At 36.3% G+C, this 18,590-nt stretch overlaps 2 protein-coding genes and 1 long non-coding RNA gene across 4 annotated transcripts; 1 reads left to right on the forward strand and 2 right to left on the reverse strand.

Moving 5' to 3' along the window:
* The first annotated feature begins 590 nt into the window (after nucleotides 1-590).
* LOC145974769 (SNAPIN protein homolog) lies at nucleotides 591-3,529 on the forward strand. Of its 2 annotated transcripts, none has more exons than XM_083104782.1 (3): nucleotides 591-711; nucleotides 842-1,028; nucleotides 1,399-3,529. In XM_083104782.1, exons 2-3 carry the CDS (start codon nucleotides 877-879, stop codon nucleotides 1,439-1,441), a joined length of 195 nt encoding a protein of 64 aa, XP_082960908.1. In that variant the 5' UTR covers nucleotides 591-711; nucleotides 842-876; the 3' UTR covers nucleotides 1,442-3,529. The 2 variants fall into 2 exon arrangements, with proteins under 2 accessions (XP_082960908.1, XP_082960907.1); XM_083104781.1 differs by having other exon boundaries at nucleotides 592-711; nucleotides 787-1,028.
* LOC145974770 (uncharacterized) lies at nucleotides 3,026-4,514 on the reverse strand. Its single transcript, XR_014439789.1, has 3 exons — nucleotides 4,222-4,514; nucleotides 3,407-3,442; nucleotides 3,026-3,137 (listed from the first exon to the last, which is right to left on the reverse strand). It is a non-coding gene; the product is annotated as an uncharacterized LOC145974770 (long non-coding RNA).
* A 9,092-nt stretch (nucleotides 4,515-13,606) lies between these two features.
* On the reverse strand, nucleotides 13,607-17,108 carry LOC145974854 (uncharacterized). Its single transcript, XM_083104914.1, has 3 exons — nucleotides 16,675-17,108; nucleotides 15,996-16,087; nucleotides 13,607-14,211 (listed from the first exon to the last, which is right to left on the reverse strand). Exons 1-3 carry the CDS (start codon nucleotides 16,907-16,909, stop codon nucleotides 13,648-13,650), a joined length of 891 nt encoding a protein of 296 aa, XP_082961040.1. The 5' UTR covers nucleotides 16,910-17,108; the 3' UTR covers nucleotides 13,607-13,647.
* Nucleotides 17,109-18,590: the final 1,482 nt, after the last annotated feature.

The raw sequence follows: 18,590 nt of genomic DNA on the forward strand, positions 1-18,590 counted from the left end.
TGAGTGGATATGTGTGTGTGTGCAAAAATAAATGTTTACAATATTTTTTAATATAGAAATCAAATAGTTTTTGACTTAATAGAAATAAAAAATATAATTATGTGATAATAATAAAATAAAATAAAATATATATATATTTATATTATATCAAATACATTAATGTGTGTGAATGTGTGTGCACTTTATGTGATATTCGAAGGCAGCAACATTTTTCTTTTTCCCTCTGAAAAAAATAATAATATTTAATATATTAAATAAAAACATTTTATATCAAGAGACACGGTAGTGTCTTTGCTAAGTCCCAGCGTAAGCAAAAAAATGCACTTCGTGTATTATTACGCGAGTCGGATTGAGAGTATAACTCGATATTTTTATTTCTCATATAACCGCTCAACGGATCGAGTTCTTAGTAGAATTAATCGATAGCTTGGGTTTAAATTAAATAATAAAAGTGTTTTTATTTTTGCGCTACGTGCTCTGTAAACGGAGATATCATGATGCAAAGTCTGAAATGTGAAAATTTCGATTAAGAAACGTCGTCATAGTCATCGTCAACTCCTCTTAATGTAACAAAGAATATACAGAAATACGTTTCCAACGTCTGCCACAAGAATGCGCTAGCAGTGATTCACGCGACGCAGCGTTAGTAGCGCTCTGTGGCGTTAACGGTGCTTATAAATATGTTGTAAAAGGTTAAGTGTGTCACTTCAGGTAATTATATAAAATAATAATATACATATAACATTTATATATTTAGATTAGATTGTATCTATATTATTATTTCAGATTATATATATATATATATATATATATATATATATATATATATATATATATCAAGAGACACGGTAGTGTCTACTTCACTACAGCTATAACATGGACGTGGACACAGCGAGTGACAATACATCTATCGACGACAAGATAGATGACTTTTGCGAAAATCCGACGCGGGATGCATTAACGGAAGGTCTTATGAGTCTCTTGAAACCTACGGTGGATCAACTGGACGAGAGAATTCGCGCCACAAGGTGACGTCAAGTTTTCTGTTCAGTGCGCATGCAATAATAGTAACATTTATTTTTCGCGTTTCTTCTTGCAAATTTACGTATATTTATTATTCTTATATTTTTTTCACAGTACGTACTATTTATTGCAAAATATATGTTTATTCATCGAATTGTAACGATAAAAAATTGCGATTTACTTACACAAGCAACATATATATCTTATTGTTACCTATTTTACAAGAATTCTTGAGCATTTTGAAAATCATTTTCAATTTTCATATATAATTATTGGAATGTTATAAAAAATTGTGCTTCTATCATGTACTACAAGTTGCGTACAAAAGTTGCGAAGAGTATTATTTTTTATGCATAACTATTCTCTTTGTTATAGGATATGTCAAATAGAGCTGAAGCAGCGGATTGTTATTACTTAACATTGATTACTTTGCAAGTTTTATAAAAGAAATTTCTTACAATTTTCACCATAAATTATGGAAACTCCAGTAGTTAATTTATCAGATGAAGAACTCAAGACAGTTTATGATCCTTCTGAGGATTCGTATCTTTTAATAGATACTTTGGAAGAAGATTTAGACATTCTGCATGCGATGAAACCTGTGATTTGTTTAGAAATAGGTAGTGGTTCTGGTATAGTCATCACAGCTCTAGCAATGGCATTGAAAAAATATAATGCTCATTTTATTGCAGTTGATATAATCATTATAACATAGAATATTGAAATTCAAAATTTCAAAATTAAAAGTAGCTTATGCTTTGCAAAAGAAAATTAAAAATAAAAAGTAGTTTATGCAAAGCATAGAAAGAAAAAACGAAAAAACACATTTATAAAAAAAAATATTCTATGTTATGATGATGTACACACACACACACACACATATTTTTATATCATCATAACATAGAGTATTGAAATTCAAAATTTCAAAATTAAAAATAACTTATGCTTTGCGAAAGAAAATTAAAAATGAAAAAAATGAAAAGTAGTTTATGCAAAAGCATAGAAAGAAAAAATAAATACTCTATGCTCTGATGATATTACATACACACACGCACACGCATGTACACATATACAAACATATTTTTATATCATCATAACGTAGAATATTTAAATTTTCAAAATTAAAAATAGCTTATGCTTTGCAAAAGGAACTGAAAAATAAAAAGTAGTTTGTGCAAAGCATAGAAAGAAAAAACAAAAAGACACATTTATAAAAAATATTCTATGTATGATGATACACACACGCGCGCGCGCGCACACACACACACACACACACACACACACACACACACACACACACACACGCACGCACACGCATACACATTTAAATATTAATAAAAATTAAAAATATTATTTCTATAACGGGCTGAGGTTCTTGGATTGGAACTTCGGCCTCGGCCTCGTCCTCTCGACCGTCCCGCTCTAGCCCATCGTGCACGCGGTTGTTCTACAATAAAAGAAATATTTTAATGTTATTTTATTTGAATATAATATTTAAAGAAGAACTGCACGGATTAACTATATTGAAAGTTAATAAATCTAATTTTAATATATGTACATTCAGATTCATGAATTTAACATTACGCAAAATACTTTTAGCCTTTTAAAATATAAAAATAATTATTTGTGAATTAAAAATTTCTTTTGTAAAATATAATTTATACGACACAAAAATTCATGAAAATACAAATTTTAATTCTATAGAAGGCTAAAAATACTTTGGGCAATGTTAAATTCATAAATCTGAAAATGTAATAGATTTATTAACTTTTAACATAGCTGATTCATTTAGCTGATTCCTTTATAATTAACGTGCCAATTATATAATTCAAAATTATTTACCTCTTACTTGCCCCGCTGTCGTTATCGGTGACAGCGGTGACGACGCTGACGGCGATGGCAGCGGTGACGACGTTGACGGCGGCAGTGGCGGTGGTAGTGATGCCATCGTTGGTGGAGGCGATTCTTTTTGTGTTTCCATTAATTTTTGTGTTTCCATTAATTTTTGTATTTTTTTTTTAAGTATTATATTTTCTTTTAAAGCCGCTTCAGCCTCAACACGTAAAAAGGACGACAATTCAATTTCTGGCTCCATTTCTTCCATATTGTAGGTTCTGAAAGAATGGAAACATATAAAATACATATTATAAAATATGTTTAGAAATGATAGTAGAAATGATAGATAATAAATGATTAATCTTCATTTTAATCTTTTATTGTAATGCATATATGTATTGTGTGTGCAACACAAATATGAATTACAATAAAAAATAAGTAATTACAATAAGTGAATTACAATAAAAATAGTAAAATAAATTTTTATTCCCTTGTTATCTATCATTTCTTACGCATATGTATTAATAATATAATGTGTTACACTTACTTTTTAGGATTTTCTTCATTTTCCTTTTCGTTAGATCTGAAAATAGAAATGTATAAAATATATTGTACAATATAAAATATTTTTATATTATGTATTACAATAAAAGATTAAAATAAAAATTAATTCTTTGTCATCTATTTTTATTATATATTTCTATATTTTTATTATATATATGTATTACAATATGTATTACAATAAAGTGTTAAAATAAAAATTAACCAAGTATTGTGTGTGCAATACATATGCATTATAATAAAAGATTAAGATAATAAAATATTAAAATAGAGTATAAAACATTTTTATAATGAAATAATAGATTGTTATCTATCATTTCTATAAAAAATTTTATAATATTTTATTATTTTATATATTTTATTATTTTAATCCTTATTGTAATGCATATGAGTTGCACACACAATACTTGGTTAACCTTTATTTTAATCTTTTATTGTAATACATATATATGTGTTATACGCAGAAGTACATATAGTTACGTATCGCAACAACTAATGGTTAGTTTTAATTTTAATGGTCTATTTTAATTTTTTATTATAATGCATTTGTATTGCGCATGCAACATATAGTAATATATATGTATTATAACAATCATTAGTTATTGCGATGAGTAATTATATGTATTTGTATGTATAATACATATATGAATTATAATAAGACATTTAAATAAAAGTTAAACAGTATCATGCGTGAAACATATATAAATAGAAGATTATAATAAAAGATTGAAATAAAATATATAAAATAATAAATTATATTATAAAATATCTTTATAGATATTATTAATAATCATTGCTTACCTTTTGTGAGTTTCATTATCATTAATTGTTGCTGGTTCTTTTTCGTTTCTGGAACTGTAAATGTATAATATAAGTTATAAAATATTTGTATAAAAATGATAGAAAACCCTTTCGATCAGTCCCATATAAAAGAATGTTGTAATGTATCAACAATAATTTCGTGAAGACTGCTTCATATTCTGCATTATTTATGAACTGTGAAAAAATATTTAGGTAAGTTGCCAACACTACCGTGTCTCTTGATAATTTGTCTTTATTTTCCTTACTATTAAAAATAGAATTAAATAACTCACTTTTTCTCTGTTCCATTTATATATTCAATGATGAATTAGATAAGCAAAGCAACGATTATTCATTAATGGATTTATAAGTATTAATTGTGAATAATAAATGTAGATTTCTAATGACATATTGATTTATAATTATCCGTTATTTTTGCAATAAGAATAGCAAAGAAGTTTGAAGGATCTGAATATCTATATAGTAAGCAAAGAGGACCGTCGAATTTTAATGAAATATGACGGGGGTGGTGGCGGGTTCTTTGCTCATTTATTTAAAGATGTTTAACATATAGTACAAAAAAGAGTGATATCCCTAAAAAAATTACCCTTTTAAAAAAAAGGTAAAAAAAGGTGCTAAGTCCGCGTAAAAAACAGTATATGTATTTGCAAAATAGTGTATTATGAACTGTAAAAAACTATTGTAAAAAACCTGTCTCCAAAATAGTGTTATTTTAAAACTGTAAAAAACTACTGTAAAAAATCTATCTTCAAAATAGGATTATTTTAATCTACAAAATAGTTATTTTAATCTGCACAAAATAGTGTTATTTTAAACCGTAAAAAATTGTTCTACAAATTATTTTAATTTTGTGTAAAATTGTATATCCTACAAAAATAATGATATCAAAAAAATTGCGCTAAGTGAAAATAAAAACTTATAAAAATATTTTAACCAAAAAAAGTTATACAAAATAGTTGTTTTAATTTTCTACATTATATCCTAGAAAAATGATGATATCCAAAAATTACGCTAATTGAAAATAAAAACTTAAAATATTTTAACTAAAAAAAATTGTACAAAATAATTGTTTTAATTTCCTACAAATAATATTAAAAAGTTGCGCCAACTGAATAAAAATTTTCACTATAAAATATACATTTCTTTTTTATTTCCAATATTAAAAGAAAAATGATATTAAATGAATTGTAATATATCTATTATAAAAAATCGTTGAAAATATGAACAATCATATACATTGCAATAATCATATGCATATATCCTGAAAAGTTTAATTAAAAAAAAAAAAAGGAAATGATAATACAAAATACAAAATTAAAAATTATTAAAAAAATTAAAAATTAGAAATTAATGAAAAAAAAATAAAAATTTATTTAAAAATTAAAAATTAATACATATAAAAAAATTTTAGTTAAAAAACTTAGCGCTGCTAATTTCATTAGCACATTATTCAACGTAGCAGCGCTAAGTTTTTTAACTAAAATTTTTTTATATGTATTAATTTTTAATTTTTAAATAAATTTTTATTTTTTTTTATTAATTTCTAATTTTTAATTTTTTTTATAATTTTTAATTTTGTATTTTGTATTATCATTTCCTTTTTTTTTTTTTTAATTAAACTTTTCAGGATATATGCATATGATTATTGCAATGTATATGATTGTTCATATTTTCAACGATTTTTTATAATAGATATATTACAATTCATTTAATATCATTTTTCTTTTAATATTGGAAATAAAAAAGAAATGTATATTTTATAGTGAAAATTTTTATTCAGTTGGCGCAACTTTTTAATATCATTTGTAGGAAATTAAAACAATTATTTTGTACAATTTTTTTTAGTTAAAATATTTTAAGTTTTTATTTTCAATTAGCGTAATTTTTGGATATCATCATTTTTCTAGGATATAATGTAGAAAATTAAAACAACTATTTTGTATAACTTTTTTTGGTTAAAATATTTTTATAAGTTTTTATTTTCACTTAGCGCAATTTTTTTGATATCATTATTTTTGTAGGATATACAATTTTACACAAAATTAAAATAATTTGTAGAACAATTTTTTACGGTTTAAAATAACACTATTTTGTGCAGATTAAAATAACTATTTTGTAGATTAAAATAATCCTATTTTGAAGATAGATTTTTTACAGTAGTTTTTTACAGTTTTAAAATAACACTATTTTGGAGACAGGTTTTTTACAATAGTTTTTTACAGTTAATAATACACTATTTTGCAAATACATATACTGTTTTTTACGCGGACTTAGCACCTTTTTTTACCTTTTTTTTAAAAGGTGAAAACTAACTTAATTATAGTGTTTTGGAAAGCTCTCGAGATAAGCTACAAGAATATGCAAAAGCATATAGGGTGTCCCATTTAAAAAGTTGGAGGTGACCTTCACATAACCTTGACAACGCTATTCGAGGTCATAATAATGTTGCTGTGTAATGCGCCACATAAAACCCTATAACTTTTGTATGAAACATTTTTTTTTTAAATGCGTATTTTTCGAAATATTAAGGGGTTTCCACACTTTTGCTAAACCCTGTATAGTATTTCTGCAATCATAGAAGTTTATATATTTGCTGCGTAGCCAAGAATGATTGTAGAAATATCATATAATCATAATTATATGGCTATGCAGAAGATTATTTTCTCTGATTATGTTATATTATATTATTATTATGACTTTGTGTTATATTATATTATTATTATGATTTTGCTGTAAATATAATTATTATTAATAATAGAAAGAGAGAAAAGCTTACCTGTTTAGGAATACTTGCTTCAGATATATCCATGCTGATTTTTTAATAACTTTACAATTTTTCACAATTTATTATCATTAATCAACAATAATAATTTGACATGTAGGGTTATGTCAATTATTATTGCCGCCACTACTTCGAGATGTCTCCAACTATATTTTTCCCTATACGGATGCTTAGAACGAATCTTATTGGTGAATCATTTTTGCTTCTTATTGTTAGTTTCGCTCGCAGCCAATGAGAGAACATATCGGCGAAATAATATTGTTTTTCCGCTTTTTATTAATAGAATAAAGAATAATAATTATATGTTTTAAACCATACTTGGTTAATAAAAAACTGATGTGCAACAGATGACACCGAACTATATTATTGTTATCGAGAAAAGCTGTGAGTACCGATCCGAGCTCGGTGAAACGCATACTCCCTCCGTCTTTTGCCAACCGTAGGTTGGCAGCAGTCGGGAGTAAAAATACTTAAAATTTATTATTTTTCAACAATTTTATAATTCATGTCTATTTTATAATTTTCATATTTCGAAACAGAGTTATCTGATAGCTATCATATTGTTACGCGCGCGCCCGAGTCGTTACGGCCCTGCCGTTGTCCGGATCCCGTTGACAAGAAGAATGTTGATAAACAACGATAGTCAGCTGAGTCCGAGAGTCGGAAAACAGCCGTCAAACTGTCCGGACGCGTTCTCGTTTACGAGCCATAATTGTGTTAATAATCCGTTGTGTTAATCTGTTATTAATGTGTTCTGTGTTCATATTAAAGTTCCTGAGTGTTCTCGAAAAGTGTTAATTTATTTAACGCGATCCGCGACAGCCGTTCTCTTAGTGCACGTCTTCGATAAATCTCGAAGTCGTCGTCCCGGGTGCAACAATATAATAAAATGATTATGTACATGTTGTTGATTCAAGATATAGATATATAGATATAGATATATGTATAGCTTTTGCTTTTATGTTATTAAGTGACACAGATAATCACGTTTTGCTAAGTAAGCTGGATCATTCCTTGTGTTGTCGATGTTGATTACATTATTTACTGAAACTTCTATATGCTCTATTCCTTCTTCAATAAAATCTGTGTTATTCTCATCACATCCTTTAAGGCACATATTGTGTAGAATACAACAAGCCAGAATAACATCAGGTATTAATTCAATAATAGACATGTCTAAATATTTTAATCGACGAAATCTACCTTTTAATAGTGCAAACGCACGTTCTATGATTTGTCTCATCTTTGATAAATTTTTGTTAAATGATTTTGGAATTTATAAAATGATTATATTTCAGATATAAAATATATTTTGAGTATAATGACTATAAGAATAAACTATAAAGATATTACCTCTGTTAGATTTCCGCGATCGATGTAAGGTGTTATGCACCACGGCAAAATTGGATATTTTTATCGCCAATTATATATTCATGGTTAGGGAAAAAGCTTCTTTATTACGCTGTACTTCTATCCATAAATCAGAATTTACAAATATTCTATTATCATGAATAGATCCTACAAATCCCGCAAAGCAATCTCGGTAATTATACATAAAAGGGGCCCCTTCTCCGATTTGTTTTATTTTTAAATATGTTATAGGGGAGATCTTCCCGAGTAATTTCGTATATATATATAAGGGTCGGACTCAAATAGTTTTGGAGATATAGGCTGAAAAAGGATAAAAATAATAAATACAAAAATAATTTTAATAGAATATATGTATTTGTAAACTTTGCTTTGTCTTGCAAAGTACATGCGGGGACGCCGCATGTTCCGCCCCCCCCCCCTACGGGGGGCTCCACTTTCGGAAGATATAACCTTTTTTTTTTTGTAACCCAGGGGAATTCCTTTGTGGATACCCTCACTCTCCGAGGAGAGAGCGAGGGTTATGTGGGACTTCTCCTATTTAACGGAGGTACCCACTAAAACCCCTGGGGTGGCCATCCTAGGCGAGAGGGGGAGGGACGGCGCCCCGGGACTCGCAGTTGCAATACTTCAGACATACGGAAGACATCGTCGGTCGCGCACGGGCCTCCTTCCCTGGAGGGGACAGAAGGTCCGCCCCCAAAAGTTTCCTAACTCGTGAGAGAGCGGGACCACACCGCTATCTCACACGCTCCACGGCGGAAGACTGGGTCAGGTCTCGAGTTCTCCCGCTCGAGGCCCGGCCCCCCGCGTGCCCCCGCCACTCCCTCCGCTCCCGTAGGAGTTGGGATTCGGCGGCGGCCCAGGAGCCATTCTCCGAGATTCGGGCAGATGCCCCGCTGCGAGCTGCGGGCCATCCACCCTTATCCCTCTGAGGGGTCACCGGCGAAGGAGTCCACCGCCGTAGCGGTGTTGGACCCCCCCAATGACCCCCTCTACTCGGGGGGGGAGGACTAAGCCACCCTCAAGCCGGGGAGGCTTCGCCCTCCCCTGTCGCCAAAAGGCGACCAGCTTCCCGGTGGGAGAAGTAGCTCCCCCCACATTGTTAGGGGGGCCGTAGCCTACGTCTCAGTCGCAGCCGCGCTAGGGCGGCTGCGAGGAGAGAGACCAAGTCTCGTTTCCTCGCCTTCCCGTTCTGTTATGTTTGGGGAGGGACTGGAGGGCGGACATGTCGCCAATGAGACAATGTCTCCTGACCGTCCACCCTCCTTATTGTCATCCCCTCCGTCGTGGAGGGGGTGACTGTGACTGTGTCCCTCCCCTACATGTACCACGAGGCCTAAGCCTCAGTATTCGAGGAGGGAGAGGGGAGCATTCTCCCAGCCCCATCCCTCGATTCCACCTCCTCCAGATCCTCCTCCTCGCTGCTGTCCGTATCGTCAGCAGCCGCGACAACGGCAACATCCTTCGCTGCCGCATCTTCCTCCTCCGCTTCTGCCTCTTGTCGGCGGATTCTTTCGGCCGCCTCCTTTTGAAGCATAATTGCCTTGCAAAAGGCGACTGCCTTCCACGACCTCTCGCTGCTCAGCATCTTTGCTATTAGAACCGGCAGCGAGAGGTCGTTACCAACCTCGTTACAGAGATCACGGCGCAGCACATTCCACGCTGGACTTCCAGCGTGTGCTGCGCCGTGTCTCTTGCCGCCTCGCAGTGGTGGCAAGCCGTGGTGCATTCCTTGCCTATTCGACACAGGTACTCACCGAAGCATCCATGCCCGGTGAGCACCTGTGTCATTCTGAAGGAAACCTCTCCCTGAGCCCTGTCCAGCAATTCCACTAGACAGGGCCGGACGGCTCCAACGGTCCTCTGACCCGCTGTTCTTGGGTCAGAGAGGTGGGCATTCCACCTCTCAACCATGGACCGTCGGGCGTGGACCCGGACGATCTTCTTGGCCCTGGCTGGCAAAGGTCCGCCCGCCTGCCCCCGGAGCTCCCGCTCGCGCTGATATATCTCAGCATACATCTCTGCTAGGAACTCCAGGGGGGGGCCATCCAGCCAGGACCGTGGCTGCCGCGTGTGACACCGTGCGGTAAGCCCTGATAACTCTCGCGGCCATGCAACGCTGGACGCGCCAGAATTTTTCTCTGGCGCGCCGCATGGCCGCGAAATCCGCTGCCCAAACAGGGCACCCATACAGTGCTACCGCATTTACGGTTGTCATATATAAGCGGCGAATCCTACCGTCCGAACCCCTAAGGTTTGGCAGGAGCCTTCCCAACGCGGTTGAAATGCGCTCCACCTTGGGGACGAGGGCATCGAAATGATGCCCAAACGTCTAGTAGGAGACCGAGATACTTCAATCGGTCCCCTACCAGGATAAGGTTTCCTCCCACTCGGATATGGGTTCTTGGCGGCCTACCGGAGGATCTACCGTAAAAGTAGAGAGCCTCCGTTTTGTTGGCCGCCACTCTTAAACCCATACCGGTGATACCTTGCACCACGACTGCCACCGCTATCTCCGCCTTGGCAGCCGTATCCCCCCAGCTATCCCCAGCAGCCACCACTAATGTGTCGTCTGCGTAACAGACGACGTGACAGCCGCCGGGGAGAGGAAGGCAAAGTATCCGATTGTACGCGAGGTTCCACAATAAGGGGCCAAGTACCGATCCCTGTGGAACCCCGCATCGGTTTCCCGTCGGCTCTGGAGTCCGTCTTGTGTGACGAACTCCAGACTCCTATCCTGGAAATATTGTCTGATGACTTCCATGAGGTAGCGGGGGACCCCATAGTATAAAAGGGCATCCCCCACCGCATCACAGGGCAGGGTGTTGAATGCGTTTGCAATGTCCAAGGACACTGCAATCGCCACCCCGCCCTCCATCACAACGGCCTCCGTGAGGGACCTGACGCGATTTACAGCGTCAACTGTGGAGCGTCCCACACGGAAGCCGTACTGCTCCTCGTGGAGGTCTCCATTCCGGGATTGGTGCTGGACGAGCCGGCTTGCGATAATTCTTTCGAAAATCTTGCCGACTTCGTCCAGCAGGCATATCGGCCTATATGCCGACGGGACCCCTAAGATTTTGCCCTCCTTTGGAAGCAGGACCAACTTGGCCTGCTTCCATTGCTGGGGGAAAGCGCCCCGTCTGAGGCATTCATTGTAGATATGCCTCAGACGGTCCCCCAGGAAATTCAGCGCCCGGACCCATATTCTTCTGGGCACGCCGTCAGGTCCGGGGGCTTTCCCCGATTTTACCCTCTTGACAGCGTGCCGGAGTTCGTCACTGGATATTTCCTCTTCTTCTTGAAGTTCGTGGGGCCCTCTAACCCGGGACCCCAATCGAGCGTGGACCCCTCAACCTCTAAAGGGAAAAGGGTATCCACGACGTTTTGGAGGAAGAGTGGATTCAGTGACTCCGTCACGGGCAGAAGATATAACTTAACCCAACCCGTGTCTGAAGTGTGGAATATACCTTTTTTTTTGACCCAGAGGAAATGCTTTATGCATACCCTCGCTCTTGGGGGAGAGACGAGGGTTATGCGGGACTCCCGGACGCGCCACTGGCCGTCCGGTTTACCCGCTAAAACCTCTGGAATGGCCTTCCGTGCGTTGGAGGGGCAGGCGGGGACTCGTGGACATTACGTCGGCATCCCCGGCTATAGCTCCCCTCCACGCACAGGACCCGGCGGTCTTGGTTTACCGCCGGGTCTCCTTCCCGGGGGAGGGCTTTGCCCTCTCCATCCTTCCTTACTGTGGGGAGACGGGACCATACCGTCCGCCCACCTTCCTCGTGGACCCGTTTGGTCACTTTGGGCCCCCGCCCTCGGCGACCGGGTCCAGAGGGAGTCGCACTAGAGAGCCGTCCTTGGACGACCCCCTCGTGCATTCCAATCGGGGGGGAGTTTCGGCCTCCCCCCTTTATCTCCGACTCCGCCCATAACCGGGCCTGGGGGAGCTTAATTGCTCCCCCGCTTCTTTCAGTGCCGAACACTGACACTGAGAGGGGAGGAGGGCCAAGGCCTCCTCCCACCTCCTCGCCATCCCGTTTGGTGTGGAATATATCTGGCTTCGCATAGAAAGTTACAAACTTATATAAACCGTATGAACCATGTAAAGCGAAATGTCATATCAAGATATTTCCTACACTTCAGACACAGGTTGGGTTAGGATATATCTTCCGAAAGTGGAGCCCCCCGTAGGGGCGGGGGGGAACATGCGGTGTCCCCGCATGTACTTTGCAAGAAAAAGTAAAGTTTACAAATACATACAGGGTGTACCAAAATTCCCGTATGTTGAATGCATAGCGTGATTGTTCGTACCAAACAACTTTTTCCTTTGGGAAAATTGCGTCTGAGCATTACTTTTTAAATGAGAGCAACTTTAAGCTAACAAATAAGCGCTTTAAGCCGCGTCCAGACTTGTGTCGTATCACCGTATCGTATCATGATCGCCTCTTATCATGATACGGATATGCTGATTATGATGATACGCCATGGCCTTGTTTTCAATCCGTATCCGTATCCCGTATCTGTATCTTTATTTTAGTTTTCCACCTAGCACGTCCGTATCGTTAATTCCACGTTGCTTGCTGTGAAGACAATGTCTCTCTCTGTACAGTTAGCTGCTGCTAGCTACATTTTTCTTCATTATTTATGGAAGAAGAAAAAGAGGAAACCACGACGGTGGTGGATAAAAACAGTTTTTGCGAATCGCGAAGTGTACAGTGGCTCAAGTTTATTGCGTGACTTAAAGTTTCAATCTGTTAGTGGACAGTACAAAAACTTCACAAGGATGTCGCCCGCTGAATTTGAGTACCTGATAAATTTGGTGGGGGAGCAGATTTCCAAAAAAGACACCATATATAGGAAAGCAATACCTGTGCAAGAAAGGTTAGCCATAACTTTGCGCTTTTTGGCAACTGGCGATTCTTATGCAAGCCTACAGTACCTGTTTAAAGTCTCCAAACAAACAATCAGTGAAATCGTTTGCCTCGAAGTTTGTTTTGCTCTTGTTGATAAACTGAAGCACTACATTTAGGTATGTAATTAAAATTAAGTGAAATATTTTTAATATTTTATTTTACATCTTTCAATAATTACAGTACGAAAAATTTAAGGTACAGACTTGAACAAAAATTTATTTGTTGAAAATTATGCAATTAAGTGTGAAAACATTGACTCAATAAATTTTTCGAAATTGTTAATAAAATTCATACTAAATGTTTAATTTTCGAAAATATAAAATAGATAAGCATTTACAGTAGCTCGATAATGTTAAAGCTGTCCTCTGATGACATGCCACTGGCTGGAGAAGAAATGCTGGAAGCATTTATAGGCTCAAAGGGTGTAATAGCATAAGAACTACACTGAGGAGACAGATGACTTGTCTCAGGTGCAGAATTACTTGTTTGGTGTGTGGCTGGCATTTGTTCTAGTAGAAAATAATTGCATGTAGATGGAAGATTGTAAAACCCTCTGTTTATCTTTACAAACAGCCCTATAATATCACTTTCCAGATTTGTCCTCACGTCTTCACTAAATTTCCTTAATTTGGCTGCAACCAAGTTTCCAAAGTGCTGGCAATCATCTTGTATAGCCTTACTGCTTGTTTTAAAAATTTCAAAAGCTTTGTCGAGGCGTCTATCTTCCATTGTAGCCTTCCTCTTGCGAGGAATCACAGAAGGTTCTGGCGTTTGACTGAGTGCTGATGTTGATTCGGTGTTTTTCTCAACATTCTGGTTAGGATCATCAACGGTTTCTTTATTTTCTTCTTCATTTTCTTTTCCATTCCCTTCACAATTGATTGTATCACTTTCCATCTGGAAGAAAATCAAAATAAAATTAATAAATTGCAGCATGAAGAGCGTTCTCTCTCTCTCTCTCTCTCATTGATTAAATCTTTGATTTTGTCTATTATTGACAATTGTGCTCCAGTCTATTGCGATATATCGCTAGGGCAATAGCCTTTGTGGAATACCACAGAGTTAAAAATTTATTTAATAATTGTATACGATTTATATTCGATTTAAGATTCGATGATCATGTTTTAAGTTATTTTAGATCAATTAATATAATGGAAGTAAATGAAAGAAGATAATACTCTGTATCTTGTATACTATACAAAATTATCAAGACCTCAGCAAGGTACTCGGAAACTCCCGAGTAAACTGGCGCTCATTAACTAGTATGCCTGATTGTTTATATGTATTGTTATTCTCATAAATACTATATGTTATATTAAGAACAAATTATCACGATGAAATGCACTCCCTTTAAGATTTATTTGTACAATACTTTTCTTCTTTTTTCAGATACCAAAAACAGAGGAGGATTGGTTGTTTGTTGCGAAACAGTTTAATGAACTGTGGAATTGCCCTCACACACTAGGAGCAATCGATGGAAAACATGTAATAATACAGTGTCCAATAAGAAGTGGCAGTGAATTTTTTTCCTATAAAGAGGTGTTTAGCATTGTTCTTTTTGGATTCGTTGACGCAAATTACAACTTCATGTTCGTCGATGTAGGCTGTCAAGGTAGAATATCAGACGGAGGGGTTTTTGCCAACACAGAGTTATATAACAAATTGGAAGCAAAATCTTTACGCCTACCTCAACCTACACCTCTAGTTAACGGCTCAACAAAATGCATTCCGTATTTTATGATAGGAGACGAAGCTTTTGCTCTAACTGAGTATTTAATGAAAGTATACCCTGGATTTCATCCAAAAGGCTCTAAAGAACGCATTTACAACTATAGGATTTGCAGAGCACGCAGAATTGTTGAAAACGTTTTCGGTATAGCGTCATCAGTTTTTCGAGTCCTCAGGAAACCAATACTTGTGGAACCTAAAAAGGCTGGACTCGTGGTTATGACAGTTGCGTGCCTTCACAATTTTTTAAGAAGGCAACCTTAATCAGCATCTACCTATACTCCTCCTGGAACTTTCGACTATGAAGAAAACGTTCAGCTAATCAGGGGAAGCTGGAGAGCACTTGAGAATAAGACTCCCACGTCTTTACTTTCTGTCAGAAAAATTCCTTAGGAAGTTATCTTTGAAAGCAAAAGAAATCAGGCAGGAACTAACAGATTATTTCGTAAATGAGCGAAGAGTTGAGTGGCAAGAGAAATATGCGTAAAAACGCCTACGATTATCACGAGGCTGGCCCCGTCTGCCCACAATGAGGAAGGAAAGCGGGGAGCGGCCAACAAAGCCCTCCCCGGGAAGGAGGCCCGGCAGTAGCACCCAAGTCTGCCGGGCCCTAAGCGTGGAGGGGAGACACAGTCGGGGATGCCGATGTAATGCAACGGCAGTTCCGGGTTCCCGCCTGCCCCTCCAACGCGCGGAAGGCCACCCCAGTGGTTTTAGCGGGTAAACTGGCGGGCCAACAACTTGGCGCTGCCGGGAGTCCCGCATAACCCTCGCTCCTCCCCCGGGGACATGTATGCATCAAGCATTTCCACTGGGTTACCAAAAAAAAAAAAAAAAAAAAATTATCACGAGGCTATTATGGATGCCACTGTACGAACACTCAGACTATAAAATTTATTATTTAAATTTAATTTAAAGTAACTATAAGCTTAAATTTTTTTCGAAATACTTACAGTGTTAAAAATCCGGCGGGGCGTGTTTTTGTCCAAGAGGAACTTTAAACTGTCAAATGCAAACCATGTACTCCTGTAAATCTCGTCTGCACCTGTAAACAAAATATGATAACAAATTAGTTATAGGTTTGTGTATGAAAAGTTACTATAATATAGCGATAAATAGTATTACTTAGCTAAGTACTATAAACTTTCTTCATGAGTCGCATTAAATTTATGAGGCCAACAGAATACAATTTTTCTATTAATATTGCAATATTTTTCAAAAATATTGTTTAAAAATATTGTTCATAGAGGATATCACTGAGTGATTTAAATTAGAAGGTACGAATTGGTGTCGATTTCCCAGTCGAATGAGTTTATTTCATTCACATCGAAGTTTTAGTCATTGTTTACAGACCCTTTTTAAGATTTCAAAATATATATTATACATTTAATATTATCAATAGCAAACAACATTTGTCAACAACCTTAATGAATATTTTACAAATTGTCGCCTACACAGTGAGGTAAAACAATGATTTATATTAAGTTCTCATTAATTTAGTTCACATTTATTGATAACATAATTACAGACTATTATTATATATATTTTGTTATCGTCTTGAAAAGAGTCGAAACCAATTCCTATCTTCTAAAATTATTTTTTTACGAAAAAATGCGTTTTTCAAGTACTTACCTTTTCCCGTTCCCATGCTCTTTTTTATCTTCAGTTTCCTCTTCTTAAAGCAGAAAGAAGATATTCCATTTTTTTTGCAATGCTCGACCGATCTTCCAGTGTCACGTGCGATTTCCTCCCATGCATCACTTTTCTTTAAGCGATTAAAATGATGCGGATCCGTTGGATTCCAAAGAATGCTTTTTTGTTTATAAAAATCTATCAATTCCATCACTTTTTCTTGTGACCACTCCATTGTGACCAGACATGAAGTGACCGCTAGACACGAAGCAACAAGACTGAATAAAATGAGCCATGCTACGTTATCAGATCGAGGCAAGATCGTGGTAACGCGTCCACACTGACTGTATCCGTATCACGTATCATTTCTTTCATGTTTCGGCGAAATACCGACTCCAAGTGGATCATGGTCGTATCGTATCTGCGTATCACCTTGATACGCAGATACGATACGCAGACACGATACGGTGCCCCATCCACACTTGGCTGATCATGATACGATACGGTGATACGACACAAGTCTGGACGCGCCTTTAGATTACGCTTGTCAGGGTCAGCGTGCGCGCAGCATATGTGGCGTTTGAGCGTGTACGCTATTTTACTATTTTACTAAAGGTTTTACAAGAATTATTCATGATATCTATTTTCAATACAACGTACTTATATATTAATAAGAGATTTTTTAAATTGATATCATCGAAGCAACGATTGAAAGTGAAATAAGTAGATTAGAATAATTTTGATTCAAACATGCGAATAATTTTGATCCAAAATTATTGCTTCTACGTTCTAAATATTTTTTGGCTCTGAAAAGGGTCGATTAAATGTTTTAAATGTTTAGCACATGTAGACTTTCTATTTCTACTCTTTCGAAATGTAGACTTTCTATTTGTATATTCGCTCTGCGTATGAGATTTTTTTGTATACGTTGGACGTTTTTTTGTAAATTGTATTGAAAATAGCGATATTTAAATGCATAATTCATGAAAACTTTAATGAAATGATAAAATAGCTTACACGCTTAAACGCCACACATGCCGTGCGCGCGCCGCCCCTGATTCAAGCGTAATCTAAAGCGTTTATTCGTTAGCTTAAAGTTGCTCTCATTTAAAAAGTAATGCTCAGACGCAATTTTCCTAGAGGAAAAAGTTGTTTGTTTTGGTACGAACAATCACACTGTGCATTCCACATGCGGGAATTTTGGTACACCCTGTATATTCTATTAAATATATTTCTTCTTAAACATATATGACATGGTAAAATTATAATATCTATACTTGCGACTTTCCACGCGAATTTTTGTATTTATTATTTTTATCCTTTTTCAGTTTATATCTCCAAAACTATTTGAGTCCGACCCTTATATATATAAATATATATATACGAAATTACTCGGGAAGATCTCCCCTATAACATATTTAAAATAAAGCAAATCGGAGAGGAGGCTCCTTTTATGCATAATTACCGCAATCTCTAAATACAAGACTTACATCACAAACAGCTTGTAATGATATAGCAAATTCTTCCTTCTTAGTTTTATTAAAAAATGGATTATCCTAAAATATATAAAATATACTGTAATATTAAATGAGAAGTATTTAAAACAAATGTTATATATATATATATATATATATATACATACATATATATATATATATAGTAGTAGTAGTAGTAAGAAAGACGGGTGGGGCTAGATCAGTCCCTGATGTCACCTAGATCTAAAAGATCTTCTGTAACCCCGTGGTTGTCTGAAGTTATACGTGGCGATCCAGTTTGGCCCTTACAAGAAGGTTATATAGATCGCCTACCCTCCCTCGCCTACCCGTTTTGTAATGCACTGGGTTCAGCGAACATATGACCCCAAAGTGTGTGTCTCCTAAGAGTAAGTGCGGGACAGTAACACAGAATGTAAATGC

This window comes from Camponotus vicinus, unplaced genomic scaffold (genome assembly GCF_025532165.1).
Source record: "Camponotus vicinus isolate PSW18456_S1 unplaced genomic scaffold, iyCamVici1.0 SCAF_7, whole genome shotgun sequence".
NCBI lineage: Eukaryota > Metazoa > Arthropoda > Insecta > Hymenoptera > Formicidae > Camponotus > Camponotus vicinus.